Genomic DNA, 17415 nt, shown 5'->3' on the forward strand with positions numbered 1-17415 from the left:
GCACCCAGAGCAGGGCATCCCAGGACCCCATCCTCTCTCTCCCAAAGGGATTGATGCTGGAAAACCAGACAGAAATGGGCGCTGCTACTCCCTGAGCCTCCAGGGACCTGGGCATCAATGGCTGTGTTGGGGGGTTAAGCCATGTAAGAGAATCATCACCATCATCAAACTACCCATCCTTTATTCTGAGTTTCAAGGGAGATGTATTTGGCCCCGCCCACTTGGCCCTCAGGGGGTTGGCCAGATACATTCCTGGCCCTCAGAACAAAGAAAAAGGGACCCCACCCCAGGAGTCTGTCTTGAGAGCGGCAGAGAGTCCAAGTGCAAGAAAAGGAGACAGAAGCAGGGGAGTGGGGGTGGGGGGAGCAACTCCTGAGGACCCCCAGGTGAGGACCCCCACTAGAGCCAGGCATCCATTTTCCACAAGATACAAATTATTCCCTTGTCAGTCAGTTCTGACTTCTAGCATTTACTCGAAGGCAGGAGCAACTAGACTGATTCACCTAAGAGAAATCCCTTCAGTTGCCTCCACATTTTGCATCGCAATCTTCCTTCTAGGGGGGCTAGAGGCTGCTTTCTCCTTCTCCTTCTGTTTCTCCTCCTCCTCTTTTTAAAGAAGATCTCTCATGGTTTGGGCTGTGGTGCCATCCAGCCCTGGTTCCTGGCAAGACTCGTCCATGCTTGCTCAGGATCCTGTTCCATCTTCTGACCTACATATTCTGTAACAGAACAATGCATTTGCTTTGTAGGATTTGCTAGAGCTTCTCATTAAGACGGACAGAACTTGGCAGAAGACCAAAGGGTTCCTTCTCATCTCTCAGAGGCTTCCTGAGACCACAGATGGATGAGCAAGACTCAGCTGGCCCTGAATCAGGAAGTGGCCATGACATCCAAACTGGAAGCAGTGGGGGATTCTGGGAAAACTCTGTGCAGAAGATCCTGGGTGAGAAGGACACCCTCCCCTCAGAGGTGCAACGCCGGCAGTTAAGGTGGTTCTGCTACCTGCAAGCCAAAGGACCCCGAGAGGTTTGCAGCCGACTCTACCATCTTTGCCGTCAATGGCTGAAGCCAGAAAGGCACACAAAAGCTGAGATGCTGGACCTGGTGATCTTGGAGCAGTTCCTGTCTGTCCTTCCTCTGGAGATGGAGAGCTGGGTGAGGGAATGCGGAGCAGACACCAGTTCCCAGGCGGTGGCCCTGGCCGAAGGTTTCCTCCTGAGTCAGGTAGAGGACAGAAAGCAGGAACAGAGAAAGCAGGTGAGAGAGACTTTCCTCTGGATACACCCAAGGGGCTCCAAACAGGAAAGAGAACATCCCATAATGCTTTAGTGATTGCCAATCCTTTTTCTGAGAAGGCATCCATGGAATGAGATCTAGCACCCTTAAACTTTTTGTATTTGTCATTCTCTTTCTAATATTTCTTGCCATTCATTCTCTGTTTTTAATCCTTGTTGTTCTTTCAGGGAAAGGATCTCTTTGCAGAAATGGACCTGGATTCCTGTGAGGCAGAGAGGCCTCCGTTGGACACCAGAGAGAGGCCACTGGGTAAGGAGGAAGGTGGCTTTTCTCCATTTGGTCTCATTCTGTTGGTTTCCCAACTAATCTGTGGGTTCTTTTCATCTTGTTTTCTTTTTTTTTGGGGGGGGGACAGTTGGGACCAAGGGTCCAAAGGTAGGGAGAAGTAGTTTTGCACAACTAACATGAAATTGGCACAAACGTCCAACTGCACTCAGCGGGTAAGGCTTTCTCAAAGCCCATCTGTAGTTAGAGATGCCCTGTTTCACCTGTGAGAGAAGCAGGCACTGCTAGCATCGTACTTACCTTTCTTCTCTTGCAGGTGGCATAATGAGACCTCTTCATTCATCTTTTCATGGGGGCAGAATAGAAGCAGTGGCTGTGGAACCAGATCAGGTCAGAGGAAGCTATCTTTTGGGGACAGAGGCCGAGGGGTGGAACGACGACAGCACTGTTGTCTCAGAGAAGGACAATTCCCTTTTTCTTTCAGGGTCCTGTGTGCTTTGAAGATGTTGCCATTCCTTTCACGGATGAGGAGTGGGAGTTGCTGGATCCTGACCAGAGAGCTCTGCATAATGACGTCATGGAGGAGAATCGTGGGATCGTGGCCTCTCTTGGTAAGGCTCCTTGTGGGATCATAATATCTGTTTTTAAATTCAAAGTAGCTCTCGTGTGACGAACCTCATATATTTTCATAGAATTCAACAGCGCCCCCTTAAATCGCCTGGGATTACAATATTCCCACAATAAACCTTGAACTGTGAATTATTCTTTTCTCCCGTGAATGTTCTTCCTGCAGTTGCAGCTTCTTAAACTGTTATCAGACTCGTCTGAATTGCCCAGGCGATTTTAAATGTAAACCTCTGAGTTGTTAGGGAAGTTGGAGTAGCTCCTGTCAGGTTTTCTGTTTTTGTTTTGCTCTTGTTACAGAAAGGTAGCCGTGTTGGTCTGCCATAGTCAAAACAAAAAAAAAATTTTTTTCCTTCCAGTAGCACCTTAAAGACCAACTAAGTTAGTTCTTGGTATGAGCTTTCGTATCTGAAGAAGTGTGCATGCACACGAAAGCTCACACCAAGAACTAACTTAGTTGGTCTTTAAGGTGCTACTGGAAGGAAAAAAATTTTTGTTTTGTTTTGACTATGGCAGACCAACACGGCTACCTATCTGTAACTGAAACTATGGAAGGCACCACATTGAGCAGCATGAAATGGAAGTCCATCAACCTCACCAAGAAACTTGCACAGGTACAGACTGATATCTTCTTTCTTACTAAATGCAAGAACCTGGACATTATACCCAAGGGTCTTAGAATTAAGAAGCCTCTACAACCCACGTATCCCACTGAATATGCAAGAAAACTATGCAACACTGGTATCTGAAGAAGTGTGCATGCACACGAAAGCTCATACCAAGAACTAACTTAGTTGGTCTTTAAGGTGCTACTGGAAGGGAAAAAAAATTTTTTGTTTTGTTTTGCTCTTGTCAGTCTTTGGTTGACCAGAGAGAACACTGATATTGGAAATGGAGGGGATGCCATGATGGAGCCAAACAAAATCCATTCAAGAGAAGAGCCAGGCTTATCGAATCACAGGTTCATCTGAGGTTGTCAGTTGAGACTTCCAGTTTGCCTTAAAAATGGCAATAAGGCAAGAGTCCAGTTCCTAGGAATGGACTCGGATCACCCCTGGGGGTCGGGGGAAAGCGAGAAGGTGAGCCCCCAAAAAGCTCAAAAGGGTTTCTTGAGCCCCAAAAGCGTCCAGCAGCATGTTTCTGAGAGCCTTCCCGCCTGCTCACTGCTCTGAAAGGCATGGGGGGGTTAAGACTGGGCCGCCGCACAAGGCTCCTTCGTAACCCAGTGGCGAGAAGCCTTGAACTTCACACCATTTTTTTTTATAATTCTTTTATTAGTTTTTCACATTTTTAGACACTTGTCTCTAACCAATTCAAACATCAAGTTACAAGGTTCTCTGAACCTTCAGACTTCCTCCCCCCCATCCCATAGGTTCATGTATTTAAAATTCCAGTTTTCTGCATCTTATGTCTTATCCAACTATTGTATATCTTTAATTATCATAACGAACTTCACATTACAATGTCATTACAATGCTATCAATTATTTTAACTGTTTATAATGGTTTTTTAAAAAAATAAAGTACAAATTTACTCCAGTCTGTAAGAAATACCGGTACTTGGTCCTCTTGGTTTCTGATCTCCCTCGTCAGTTTCACCATTTCCGCATACTTCCTCAATTTCGTCTGCCATTCTTCCCTCGTTGGCAATTCTTCTTTCCATTTTTGGGCTGGTAGCATTCTCGCCGCTGCCGTTGCATACAGAAAAAGTCTTTTATCTTCACTTGGTATTTCTTTACCTTTTAAACTTAAAAAAAAGGATTCTGGTTTCTTAGCAAATCTACTTTTAAACGTTCTCTTTAGTTTATTATAAATCATTTTCCAGAAGTCATTTACCTTAGAACATGACCACCACATATGATAAAATGTACCTTCTCTCTCTTTACATTTCCAACACATACAGTGGTACCTCAGTTTAAGTACTTAATTCCTTCCAGAGGTCTCTTCTACACCTGAAACTGTTTTTTAGCTCCTGCTGCTGCCGCGCCGCTGGAGCACGATTTCTGTTCTCATCCTGAAGCAAAGTTCTTAACCCAAGGTAATATTTCTGGGTTAGTGGAGTCTGTAACCTGAAGCTTATGTAACCTGAAGTGTATGTAACCCGAGGTACCACAGTATTTGATTTAGTTTTATACATTTTTGCAATCTTCCTTGGTGTTAGGTTCCAACAGTACATCATTTTCATATAATTTTCTTTCAGTGAAGAGCATACAGTAAATTTTATTTCTTTTTTCCACAACTTTTCCCATGATGAAACTTGAATGCTATACCCAAAATCTCTAGCCCAATTCAATTTATCATCACTGCTTTAACTTCTTCATCTTTCGTAAAGCATTCCAACAATTATATGTGCATTTTTATCATATTTTCACCTTATTTTCCAACAGATCAATTTCAAATCTCCATCTTTCTGTAGCAAACCCTCTTTTTAAATCTACTTTTAAAACATCCTTTAATTGGTGGTACTGTAACCAATCTGTTAATATTCCTCTTATCTCTTCAAATTTTCTCAATTTTAATTGGCCATCTGCCTCTATCAACAATTCTTTATAGGTAGCCCAATCTCCTCTTATTTACTCTTTTAACTGAAATTGCTTCGAATGGGGGAGAGGCACCATGGTGTTCTTTGCTCTAATAAATTTTTATATCTATCCCATACCTCGTAACTTAGTTTCCTTGTCACATGGTTCAGGAATCCTTTCTGTACTTTAGTTTTATCAAACCATAAATATGCATGCCACCCAAAACAGTTCTCATGTGCTTCCAGATCTAGTAAATCTGTATTTTTCAACAAAATCCATTCCCGCAACCAGCAAAGACAGGACGCGTCATATTATAATCTTTTCCAGTGCTTTTGGTACATTGGACAAAGGTTCTTCTATTGTTATTGTTAATATTCTTATTTGGCCAGTTTCTTTTCTTTTTTTTAAAAAAAAGATATTTATTAAGATTTCCCATTATAATACATTAAAAAACCAAAAGAGAAGAAACAAAAAAGTTTAAAAACACATAGAATTCAGAATCCTTATTTTCAATAACATATTTCCCTGACTTCCCCACACCTCCCCCTCTTGTATTCCAATTCAAATTGTTGGTTCAACAAGTTCTTGTCCCTAATTTTTAACCTTTTTATACTTTATATTTTATATTTAGTTCATTTTGAAAAACCAATTTTACCTTGTAGACATCAATGATTATACATCAGAGCTTATTCTTAAAACCTTTTTCTAAAGTCGGCCTAAATTCCCTTCCACGATTTCCTCAATTCTCATACAAATAACAAAACAAGAAAAAAGCAAAACAGATTATAATTATACACCCTTTGGATTCCCAAACTCCACCCCCCCTTTCCCGGTTCCAATCCCCAATAAGCGTCCATCAATCAATCTACTATCAGCCTAGAGACCTCACATCCGAGGTTCTTAATTCTCTCTCAATTCCTCTCTGACAGTTTTTTTGATAGTCCTTGGTATTAAACACGAAATCTCGGAGAAGCTCTAGTCCAATAGAGTCCATATTTCTTCCAGCCAGACCTCCATACTTAAAAGTGGAGCCTGAATCTTGTTTCATACTCCTTTCAAATCCAAATGTCTCCAAAGCTCCAACTTCCACCTTGATCAAATTTGTAATCCTTGGGTCTTCAGATCTCCACATAAGGAGATCTCTCCATTCTTCAGTCTCCAATTCAGACCAAATTTTCACCATCAAGTTCTTATTTTCCTTTGTAGCCATCATGTCAGGCCTCTGGCTCTCCTTTATCATCTGTAAAATTACAGCTCCTCCTTCCTTTTCGTCAGGAACAACATATATCTCTTTCTTCACACTCTCAAAGCTCTCATGTTTCTCTTCTTGTCCAGCTGCATGGGCTTCCTGAGTCAATTCCTTATCAGATTCAATGAGTTTGTTTGCTGTTAAGTCCAGAGTTGCAACATTTGTAGCCAAAACATCAATTTGGCCTTGTAGCTTTCCCAAGAGAACAAAAACTCTGTCCAATTCAGCTTGAATTTCCCCTCCTTCAGCCATTCTTGTAATGTCTCAAAACCCCCTCTAGAGGGATTTTGGTTACTTAGTATTCTTTCCAGTTCAAATCCAAAAATCAAATTAGTTTGTATCAGTTCTTCCTTGTTTTCAACAAAGTATAGTCAAATTGTAACAAATATAGCCAGCAGAAGCAACAGAAACAAAGTTCTCTTTTTCCGTCTTGACAGCTAATTTGACAGCTGTCAAACTCTTCAATACCTTCAACAGGCTCTCTCGCGGATCACTCCCGGGTCCGGGGGGGGGGTGGCACTTCAGCTCCCAAAATTAGCTCTTATCCTCCAGTAAAGTTTCTTCTAGTGCCAAATCGTGAAATTAATGTCTTTTGCCCAATAATAAAAGAAAAAATTCTCTCGACCTTAGTTAGCAGGTCCTTGCTTTAAGTTGTTTACAGGATGAGGAGGCTGACTTCCTGTTTGCGCCTTCCCCGATCGTACCTAATTCACAAAAAAAAATTCTTTAAAAATCCAATTTCCGTACTACTCACGGGTTGTTATTTTGAAGTCCAAATCACAAGAAGAAGTCAGCGCTCTCCGGCCATGGCAGCGCGGCTTCACTCCACAGGAGAAGCAGTCGACTCTCAGCACCGCGCCGCTCACCCCGTCCCCTGTTCCGAAGCCTTTAAAAAGGCTCCTTCGCAGGTCGGGGGCGCAAATGGTGCCCGCCGAGTCACCAGGTTCACAGGCTTCACCGCCTGTGATTTTTAGGGGTCCCCGCGTCGCCGCAGCGGTACGACCCTGATCCTGTGGAGCCGATTCCCTCCGGATCTCGGAGGGAATCTGCCATTAGCCGCTGGCGCTAACCCGGAAGTTGGCCAGTTTCACTCTGAGAGGGGACTTTTTAAAAATGGATTTAATGTATTCATTAGAAGATACAATAGTTGTGGGAGTTGTGGAAAGTGGAGGCAGCCTCTGGGGCTCAGAGGTGCATTGGGACTGGGGGGGGGGAGGTTTCTTTTGAAACTACTTTGACTCATTCGCTTATTTTATGTTCGTTGAAAGTGGAATCTGAAATGTGTGGGGGAGGATGTCTAGTGGTAGAGAATGGTAATTTAATATTTAGAGGAAAACAATGGCTGGAAGGAGGGGAAGAGTGACACCTGGAGGAGGCAGCAAAAGTAACATCTGGGTAAAGAAATTATGCTAACATATTAAGTTCAAAATATAGAAATAAAGAGTATGGCAACATGGAAGCCACAGGCGGTGGCAGGAGCTACAATTATGACCCTAGCCCAGAGGAGAAGAGGGTCACCCAAAGATCAAAGGGAAAATTAGATATTGCAGAATGGATCATGGAATTGAAGAAAGATGTAAAAGACAAGGCAAAAATTGTAGAAGACAAATTGGAAAAGATGGGAGGAAAGAAAGAACAAAAATAGAAAATCAGTAGTGGATTTGACAGGGCAGATCAAATAATTATCAACTAAAACTACAAAACAAGGGAAATTGGTACAGGAACTAAAAACAAAAACAAGGCCTAGAGAAGATGACTAAGAAAACACAAGCTGAAGGAAGAGCACTTCAAAAAGGACAGGAAAAAATAAGGAAGAATCAACTGAATTATAGGGGATGCAAGAAGGGACTCAATTGCAGTCCTGAAAATGCAGTAGAAAGAACTGACTTTCAGATTGAGAGGGATTCCAGAAGTCACAGATGAAGATATAAGAAACAAAATAACAAAAGAATTGGCTAGCTGGATGGAAATTCAAGAAGAAAAATTGAGTCTATCTGTGGAAAAATGAAATAATACAGAAAGATAAAAAAATGCTGAAGAAAAGGATAAATATTGAACAGGGGGAGTCCATGGGTTCGAGACAATCCTGTATTTCTTATTATTTATATTTGATTGTATATATAAACATTTAATTGGAAATCCAATAAAAAAATTAATGATATAAACAATGTCAGTTGATCCCTGTTAATATATGCATCCAACCCTGTAGTAAAACTATCCATCTAACCCAATTGTTATTCCTCTATTACCAGTGTTAACAAGTATTCTTCATGAATTGTGGACTCTTTTTCTCCCATAGGCACTAATCCATTTCTCTCTTCATTGCAGATAATGATGAACTGGAAATCAAGAACAAGGGTGACCAGGACAAAATCCCCGCAATGGAGAAGCCTTATAAATATCTTGAAGGTGGAAAAAGTTTCCATTCCACTTCCCATCAAAGAAATCCCACTGGGAAGAAACCATATCAGTGCATAGAATGTGGAAAGGGCTTCAAGACGAACTCCTCTCTGAGTTCCCATCAAAGAATTCATACAGGGGAGAAACCGTATCAGTGTGTGGAATGTGGAAAGAGCTTCAGTATGAACTATTATCTCACTAAGCATCACAGAATTCATACAGGGGAGAAACCCTATGAGTGTGTGGAATGTGGAAAGAGCTTCAGTACGAACTATGATCTCACTAAGCATCACAGAATTCATACAGGGGAGAAACCCTATAAGTGTGTGGAATGTGGAAAGAGCTTTATTCAGAACTCCCATCTCACTTTCCATAAAAGAATTCATACAGGGGAGAAACCCTATCAGTGTGTGGAATGTGGAAAGACCTTCAGTATGAACTCCAATCTCATGAAGCATCAGAGAAGTCACAGAGGGGAGAAACCCTATCAGTGTGTGGAATGTGGAAAGAGCTTCAGTACGAGCTCCTCTCTCACTTCCCATCAAAGAATTCATACAGGGGAGAAACCCTATCAGTGTGTGGAATGTATAAAGAGCTTCAGTAGGAGCTCTGATCTCACTAAGCATCAGAGAATTCATACAGGGGAGAAACCATACACTTGCTTGGAATGTGGGAAGAGCTTCAGTCACAACTCCTCTCTCACTTTCCATCAAAGTAGTCATACAGGGGAGAAACACTATAAGTGTGTGGAATGTGGAAAGAGCTTCAGACAGAGCTCCAAGCTCATGACGCATCAGAGAATTCACAGAGGGGAGAAACCCTATCAGTGTGTGGAATGTGGAAAGAGCTACAGTACGAGGTCCTATCTCGTTAAGCATCAGAGAATTCACAGAGGTGTAAAACCCTATCAGTGCATGGAATGTGGAAAGAGATTCCGTCAGAGGACCGATCTCACTTCCCATCAACTAATTCATACAGGGGAGAAACCCTATCAGTGCGTGGAATGTGGAAAGAGCTTCAGGCAGAGCTCTAGTCTCACTTGCCATCACAGAATTCATACAGGGGAGAAACCCTATAAATGTGTGGAATGTGGAAAGAGCTTCAGTTCGAGCTCTCATCTCTGTAAGCATATGAAAATTCACAGAGGTGTAAAACCCTATCAGTGTGTGGAATGTGGAAAGAGCTTCACTAATAGCTCAAATCTCACTAAGCATCAGAGAATTCATACAGGGGAGAAACCACATCAGTTGGTGGAATGTGGAAAGAGCTTCAGTCACAGCCACAGTCTCGATTCCCATCATAGAATTTATACTGAATAAGCCATATAATTGCTTGGAATATAGAAAGAGCTTCAGCTATAGCTCCTCTCTCTATTCCCATTAAATAATTCATACAAAGGGTGGAAAACCCTTCATTGTACAGCTTTAGGCTACAGGGAAAAACACACCTGCTTAACCACGCCTTTGGCTGATTGACATCTAATGCCCTTTTAAAATGTGGTGAGGAGGGGGGTGGTTTACAGTTATTTATTTTTATTTTTTTGTTTTTTTTATATTGTGGTTTTATGTTTTAACCGCCCTGAGGGCATAGGACTGCTGTAGGCAAACTCGGCCCTCCAGATGTTTTGGGACTACAATTCCCATCATCCCTGAACACTGGTCCTGTTAGCTAGGGCACAGGAGGTAACTCTTAGAGGCGGAAAGGCCTTTGTCCCCCCCTAAAATATTTGAGGGACCACCCCCCCTACTTTATAGGCATTGCCATTCAAATGGTGCATGCAGCACATCATATGATTGATTATGCGAGATAGGGCTTACCTCCCCCCCCCCAATATTTTATTCAAGTTGGCACCCCTGGTATAGGGCAGTATAGAAATTAAATAAATGCATAAATAAAATAAGACCATCTTGGTCGTCTTCATTTGCACATGTTCCAGCATGTCAATATCCTTATTATCATTTTTAATATTTATGTGTGCTTCATCTGAAGATTTCACAATATAAACATACAGGATGAAAGCATGGCTTTCTCAAAAACAAGTCAAGCCAGAGAAATCTCTCCTCCCCTTTTTTAGGATAGAGTTACAAACTTTGTTGATCAGGGGACAGCTGTGGAAATTTTTTTTTTTTAAATAATATTTTATTAAGTTTAACAATAAAAAAGCAGAACAATAAAAACACAAAGAAAATATAAAACACAACAATACAAACTTTCACGATGCATAAAATACAAACATTTAACAAGAAAACAAAAAAAGACAATCAACACTCAAAAAGTAGAATAAGAAAAACACAGATCACTCTTTTCTAATTATTCATCTTCAATTAACTTATTTTCCTGACTTCCTCACGCCTCCCTTTTTTATATCCCCTTTTAACAATTAGTTCCGCAAATTCGTATCCTACTACTTTATCCTTATTTATTTTACCTCCCAAATTTCAAATTTTTATCTCTTATTACTAGAACCCCTTCATTTTAATTCAATGTCATCAGCATTCATACATTTTACAATACTTCTGTAAATAAGTTTTAAATTTCCTCCAATCTTCTTCCACCAACTCTTCTCCTTGGTCTCGGATTCTGCCAGTCATCTCAGCCATTTCCATATAGTCGATTACTTGCATCTGCCATTCTTCCAAGGTGGGTAATTCTTGTGTCTTCCAATACTTTGCAATGAGTATTCTTGCTGCTGCTCTAGCGTACATAAAAAAAGTTCTATCCTTCTTTGGCACCAATTGGCCGACTATGCCCAGGAGAAAGGCCTCTGGTTTCTCCACGAAAGTATACTTAAATACCTTTTTCATTTCATTATAAATCATCTCCCAGAAAGCCTTAATCCTCAGGCATGTCCACCAAAGGTGAAAGAATGTACCTTCAATCTCCTTACATTTCCAACATTTATTATCGGGCAAATGGTATATTTTTGCAAGCTTGACTGGGGTCATGTACCACCTATACATCATTTTCATAATATTCTCTCTTAAGGCATTACATGCCGTAAATTTAATCCCAGTGGTCCACAACTGCTCCCAGTCGGCAAACAAAATATTATGACCAATATCTTGTGCCCATTTAATCATAGCAGATTTTACCATTTCTTCCTCAGTACTCCATTTCAACAGCAAATTATACATTCTTGACAATATCTTAGCATTGGGTTCCAACAATTCTGTTTCCAGCTTTGATTTTTCCACCTGGAAACCAATTTTTTTATCTTGATTATAAACCTCTCTTATTTGAAAATAATGTAACCAGTCTCACACCTTCCCTTTGAGCTTCTCATAACTCTGCAATTTCAGCTTGTCACCTTCCTGTTCCAAAATTTCACAATACTTTGGCCATTTTGCCTCCATGTTAAGTTTTTTCATAGCTTTCGCTTCCATAGGTGATAACCACCTTGGGGTTTTGTTCTCCAAAAAATCTTTATATCTTGTCCAGACATTAAATAGTGCTTTCCTGACAATATGGTTTTTGAATGCTTTATGCGCTTTAACCTTGCCATACCACAGATATGCATGCCATCCAAATACATTATCATAACCTTCAAGATCTAAGATGTCAGTGTTCTCAAGAAGTAGCCATTCCTTCAACCAGCAAAAAGCTGCTGATTCATAATAAAGTTTTAAGTCCGGCAGGGCAAACCCCCCTCTGTCTTTAGTATCAGTAAGTATCTTAAATTTTATTCTGGGCTTTTTGCCCTGCCAGACAAATCTAGAAATATCTCTTTGCCACCTCTTGAAACAATCCATCTTGTCAATGATTTGTAATGATTGAAACAAAAACAACATTCTCGGCAATACATTCATCTTAATGACAGCAATTCGACCCAGCAAGGAAAGCTTCAAATTCGACCAAATCTCTAAATCCTTCTTCACTTCTGACCAGCATTTCTCATAATTATCTATAAATAAATTTGCATTTTTAGCAGTCATATTCACCCCCAAGTATTTTACCTTTTTTACTAATGACAGATCTGTCTCTTTCTGAAACCTCTCTCTCTCCATTGGTGTCAAGTTTTTCTCCAAAACCTTAGTTTTTAACTTGTTTAACTTAAAACCTGCTACATGACCAAACTCCTGGATTAATTCTAAAGCCCTTTTAGTACTAGGTACTGGCTCTTGTAATGTCAATACAAGATCATCTGCAAAGGCTTTAAGTTTATATTGTTTTGCTCCGACCTGGACACCATGAATCAGCTGGTCCCTTTTTATCATATTTAGCAAAACCTCCAGGACCGAAATAAAGAGCAGTGGGGAAATTGGGCAGCCTTGTCGTGTCCCTTTCTCAATTTTAAATTCTTCTGTCACTATGTTATTAACTATCAGTTTAGCCTTTTGTTCAGAGTAAATCGCACCTATACCATTTTCAAAATTTTGTCCAACCCCCATCCCCTGAAGATTTCTCTTCATAAAAACCCAAGAAATATTGTCAAAGGCTTTCTCCGCGTCTACGAATATCAAAACCGCTTTTGTATTAATATTCACTTGTAACTTTTCCAAGATGTTAATTACATTTCTCATATTGTCTGACAAGTGTCTACCAGGGAGAAAGCCAGCCTGGTCTTTATGTATCATTTCTGCTAAAACTTTTTAAAGTCTTTTAGCCAAAATATCAGCAAAAATTTTGTAATCCACATTAAGCAGGGATATGGGACGATAGTTTTTGAGTTGTGTCTTCTCAGACTCAGTTTTAGGAATAAGTGTGATGAACGCTTCTTTCCACGACTCCGGCGCCTTTTCCCCCTCCATAATTTCGTTGCAAACCTCCTTTAGTGGTTGAATCAAATAGTCCTTCAAAGTTCTGTAATATTTGGAGGTTAGTCCATCGGGCCCTGGAGATTTTCCTAGTTGCATAGTCTGTATGGCACCTTCAATCTCTTGTCCTGATATTTTAGAATTCAACAATAATTTATTTTCTTGAGAAATTTTTTGTAATCCATTGGTTTTCAGAAATTGATCAGTTTTAGACTCTGTCTGTGGCCCTTGTGTATAAAGTTGTTTGAAGTATCTCTGGAAGCAGTTTCTGATCTCCAGTGGGTTTTGTATGTTCTTTCCATTCACTTCAAGGTTAGTCACAGTATGTGTTCTAATCACGTGGGTTTCTTGCAGACAAATCAGGTCCAAATTTTCTTTTTTCAACAAATGAAAGATTGTTTTCCTCTTGTCAGGGGAATTCAGGCCTCGGATGTTCCAACTTAGTGCTTGCAGAGACATTGTATTGTTATTCTGTAGACCCTCCAACTGCTCCCGTCAGTTGTTCTTGATCAGTGGGTGGTAATGCTTTCTCTATTTTTTACATGCCTGATGTTAGGTTCCCTATGTCCAGGTCTCCTGGTCTTGATATCTTCAGCTCTTTTTCAGTCTCTTTCTGTAGGTCTTCCTCGTGATGGTTCAAAAATCTCACTTTGTCCTCCTCTGATCTTATCTTCACTTTTTTTCCTTTATAATTGAAGGTCAAACCCTGAGGGAACTCCCACCTGAAAATGATACTGTTTCTTCTTAACAGTTGGACTAAGTCACCGTAGTTAGCTCTCAAATCCAGTAAATACTTTGGAATATCTTTGTAGATTTCAGTTCTCAAATCTTGTATCTCCAATGGATTCTTATAATGAAGGCTCAATAGTTTGTCTCTCTCTTCCTTAGATCTAAGTGAAATCAAGCAGTCTCTCACTTTGTTCTTTCTTCCCCCTTTGCCAATTCTGAAGGCACTCACTATCTTGAAATCTTTATCTGGCTCCAGTTCCCAAAATTCTTCAAACTTCTGTGTAAGAAAGTCACACAAGTTGCCACCTTCCACGTCCGGTACTGCCCTAATTCTTAAATTGTTCTGTTTGTCTCTAAGTTCAATTAGAGATAGTTGGGCCTTGTGATCTTCCAATTGCTTATTAATTGGAGGTATCTTTCCCTCTATCTCCGTCACCTTCTCTTTCGCTTCTTCAGCAATTTTCCTTGTTTCTTTAGATTCCTGGAGCAGCCGGTCAATAGCCTGTGTATTGGAGCTAATGGTTGTAGTGTTTAAATCAATTTTAGCTGACAGCTTTTCCAAAGCTCCAAATATTTTGTCAAGTGATGCATTTAATGTCTCATCAGGGCCTACTCCCTTTATTCCTGTCTGCCCAGTGTCCTCTTTTTCTGGGAGAGATGGAGCTGGTATCGACTGTCTTCGTTGCTGCTGCCTCGTTTTTATCCTTGTAGATTTTTCCTGGGGTGTATCTTGATCCATAGCTCTATCTTAAAGTCCCAAGGTCGTTCTCACAACTTAACTTGTTTTGTTATGAGAAAGTCTCCAAGCCAGCTGCAGTGGAAATTCCCCAGTTGTATCCCAATCCTCCTCTAGGGGAGCACAATGGCAACAATGCTCTTTTCAAAGCAACTTTTGTCTAAAGGCAGCAGTATCTCTTACTTTCCAATTCTCCCATAGAATGGCAACAGTTGCAAAGAGAGTCCTTCAGAATCAATTCAAGTGCAGATTAAACACATCAAGTTACAATGTCACTAAACGGTGCAATACTTTCCACTTTCCTGGCAGACCAAAGTCAGGGATTAAGTGGTGGTCTCTTCTTTCCTTCCACTTTTCCCTTCAAAAGTACATTCTTCTCCCCCCCCCCCCACTCTGAAGGAGGGTTCTTAGATCTGACATTAAAATTTAATCTTCTTAATTCAACTTTCACAGTTCTTAGTTCCAATAGTCTTTGCTTTAATACTGTCTATAAAATCGGAAGACGGACTCCCTTTTTACATCTTTGCCGCTTCAGAGCCAAATTCAAGTTCTTTTATTCCGATCAAAGGAACAAATCCTTTGATATTTCTAACTTTAGAAGATCTTACTCACGGGTTGTAGTTTAAAAGCCGAATTTCAAAGGAGAAAGGACAGCGCTCTCCGGCAACAGCTGCAGCGGCTTCACTCCACAGAAGTAGCGATCGACTCTCAGTGCCGCACCACACCCGTTCCGCTCCGGAGCCCCTCGCGGGGTCCCTTTGCCAATTGGGGGGGCGCTTTTGGCACCCGCCGAGTCCCACGGCCGCAGGCTTCCCCCGCATGCGGTTTTTTAAAGGGTCTCCGCTGCGCCGTAGCGGATAGACCCGATTTCTGCGGAGCTTCTCCCTCGTAGTTAGAAGGAGACTGCCATTGCCGTTGGCGCCGCCCTCCAGAAGCTCGACAGCTGTGGAAATAGTGCGTCTTGATTTCAGTAAGGCTTTCGACAAAGTCCCCTGCGATATTTATGTGAGGAAGCTGGTAAAATGTGGGCTGAACAAGGTAACTGTTAGGTGGATTTGACTGACTGAACCCAAACCGTCCTCCTTCATGGTTCCTCATCCAGTGTGGTGTAGTGGTTAAGAGCGGTAGTCTCGTAATCTGGAGAACCGGGTTCGAGTCTCCGCTCCTCCACATGCAACTGCTGGGTGACCTTGGGCCAGTCACACTTCTCTGAAGTCTCTCAGCCCCACTCACCTCACAGAGTGTTTGTTGTGGGGGAGGAAGGGAAAGGAGAATGTTAGCCGCTTTGAGACTCCTTAAAGGGAGTGAAAGGCGGGATATCAAATCCAAACTCTTCTTCTTCTTCTCATCATCCTGGCAAAAGTGACAAGAGGGGTGCCACAGGGTTCTGTCCTGGGCCCGTTGTTGAACTTCGTTATAAATGATTTGGATGAAGGAACTGAGGGGATGCTCATCACATTTGCAGACGACACCAAATGGGGAGCGGAGGCCAATGTGGCAGAAGGAAGAATCAGATCAAGTGCAGGAATAGTACCGCTTTATTCTACCTTGGCCAGGCCCCACCTACAATCCTGTGTTCAATTCTAGGCACCACAATTTAAGTACAGTGGTACCTCTAGTTACGAACTTAATTCATTCCTGAGGTTCGTTCTTAACCTGAAACTGTTCTTAACTAGAGGCATGCTTTCGCTAATAGGGCCTCTTGCTGCCGCTGCGCTGCTGGCACACAATTTCCGTTCTCATCCTGGGGCAAAGTTCTCAACTCGAAGTAACTCTTCCAGGCTAGTGGAGTTTGTAACTTGAAGCGTTTGTAACCCGAGGCATTTGTAACTCAAGGTACCACTGTATCTTAAACTTTGTTTGCCTGGGAAAATAAAAAAGTTGAGGAACACAATCCATATTCCTTTTATAACACGTGGCCAATGTTTATTGAATACATAAATTGTTAAGACTGTTGTAGGAATCCACCCGGCACTCATAGAAAAATGTGTTGTGATTTTTTAGAATAATCAAATGAAACTTTAAAACATGGCAGGATGAAAGTCTGCAATTTCATCAGGACAAGTTATTTGTTATTTACTGTTGTAACCATTGCCTTCTCAAAATTCATCTTCTGTACCATGAAAATAAATAAAAACAATGTTTTAAAAAAAGGAGGTGGGGAACCATTAAACTGCTTGCATGTGTTGAGTGTAATTTGGAGACTGTAACTTCCAGTAATTTCACATTATCTATGTGTTTCTGTGTGTTCAGCACACAGTTGCAGGTGAGACTGAATAAAACACTTCCCAGGAAATTCCCTTTGATTGCTTCTGTATTGTTTCTAATGTGACTTCACTTACAGATAAGAACAAACCATATATATTGCTGACAAATCATACCATCGTCAGCTCATTAGTCTCAACCCCAACAAACCCAGCGCTTAACAGGAGCAACTGCTTTCTTTCCATTTCTTAGGTGGAAATGACAGATAATGAAAAGGAAGAAGGGAGATGGTGTCAGAAACGTGGCCTCCCAGGACCCCGTAGGAGAGGAGCATCGGAAAGGGAACAAGGGAATGAGGCTTCTTTTTTTTTTATAAAATTTTTATTAAGATTTTTACATTACAAAATAGAAAAAGTAAAAATAAAAAATAAAAAATAAAAGTAGTTAAAAACAATCAATCTTTTCATCACATTATTTTTCATTTACTTGTTTCTCGGACCTCCTCGGACCTCCCTTTTTTGTATTCCAGTTCAATTTATTACCTCAGAAGTTTCTTTCCCTCTTTATTCTACCCAGATCTTTAATCTTAAATTATTATAACCTTGAATTTTAACTTATAAAAAACCATTTTTTCATATTCTTTTATACCATTACAGCAAGAAACCACTTAATTTCA

The 17415-nt window shown here is 40.9% G+C and overlaps 1 protein-coding gene across 11 annotated transcripts in view; it reads left to right on the forward strand.

Moving 5' to 3' along the window:
• Positions 1–17415, forward strand: part of LOC128412017 (zinc finger protein 420-like) — a 983187-nt gene that overhangs the window by 469213 nt on the left and 496559 nt on the right. For 3 of the 11 annotated variants that reach the window (XM_053384761.1, XM_053384759.1, XM_053384760.1), the window contains 2 exons: positions 750–1257; positions 1464–1545. The exons of 3 other annotated variants lie outside the window; for them this stretch is intronic. In XM_053384761.1, the coding sequence (XP_053240736.1) occupies positions 841–1257; positions 1464–1545 (499 nt within the window). In that variant the 5' untranslated portion in view covers positions 750–840. Of the gene's footprint in view, positions 1–749; positions 1258–1463; positions 1546–1837; positions 1912–17415 lie in introns of all 11 variants that reach the window. 5 more of the 11 variants (XM_053384749.1, XM_053384767.1, XM_053384750.1 and 2 more) reach the window with 4 other exon arrangements.

Source organism: Podarcis raffonei, chromosome 4, assembly GCF_027172205.1.
Source record: "Podarcis raffonei isolate rPodRaf1 chromosome 4, rPodRaf1.pri, whole genome shotgun sequence".
Taxonomy (NCBI): domain Eukaryota; kingdom Metazoa; phylum Chordata; class Lepidosauria; order Squamata; family Lacertidae; genus Podarcis; species Podarcis raffonei.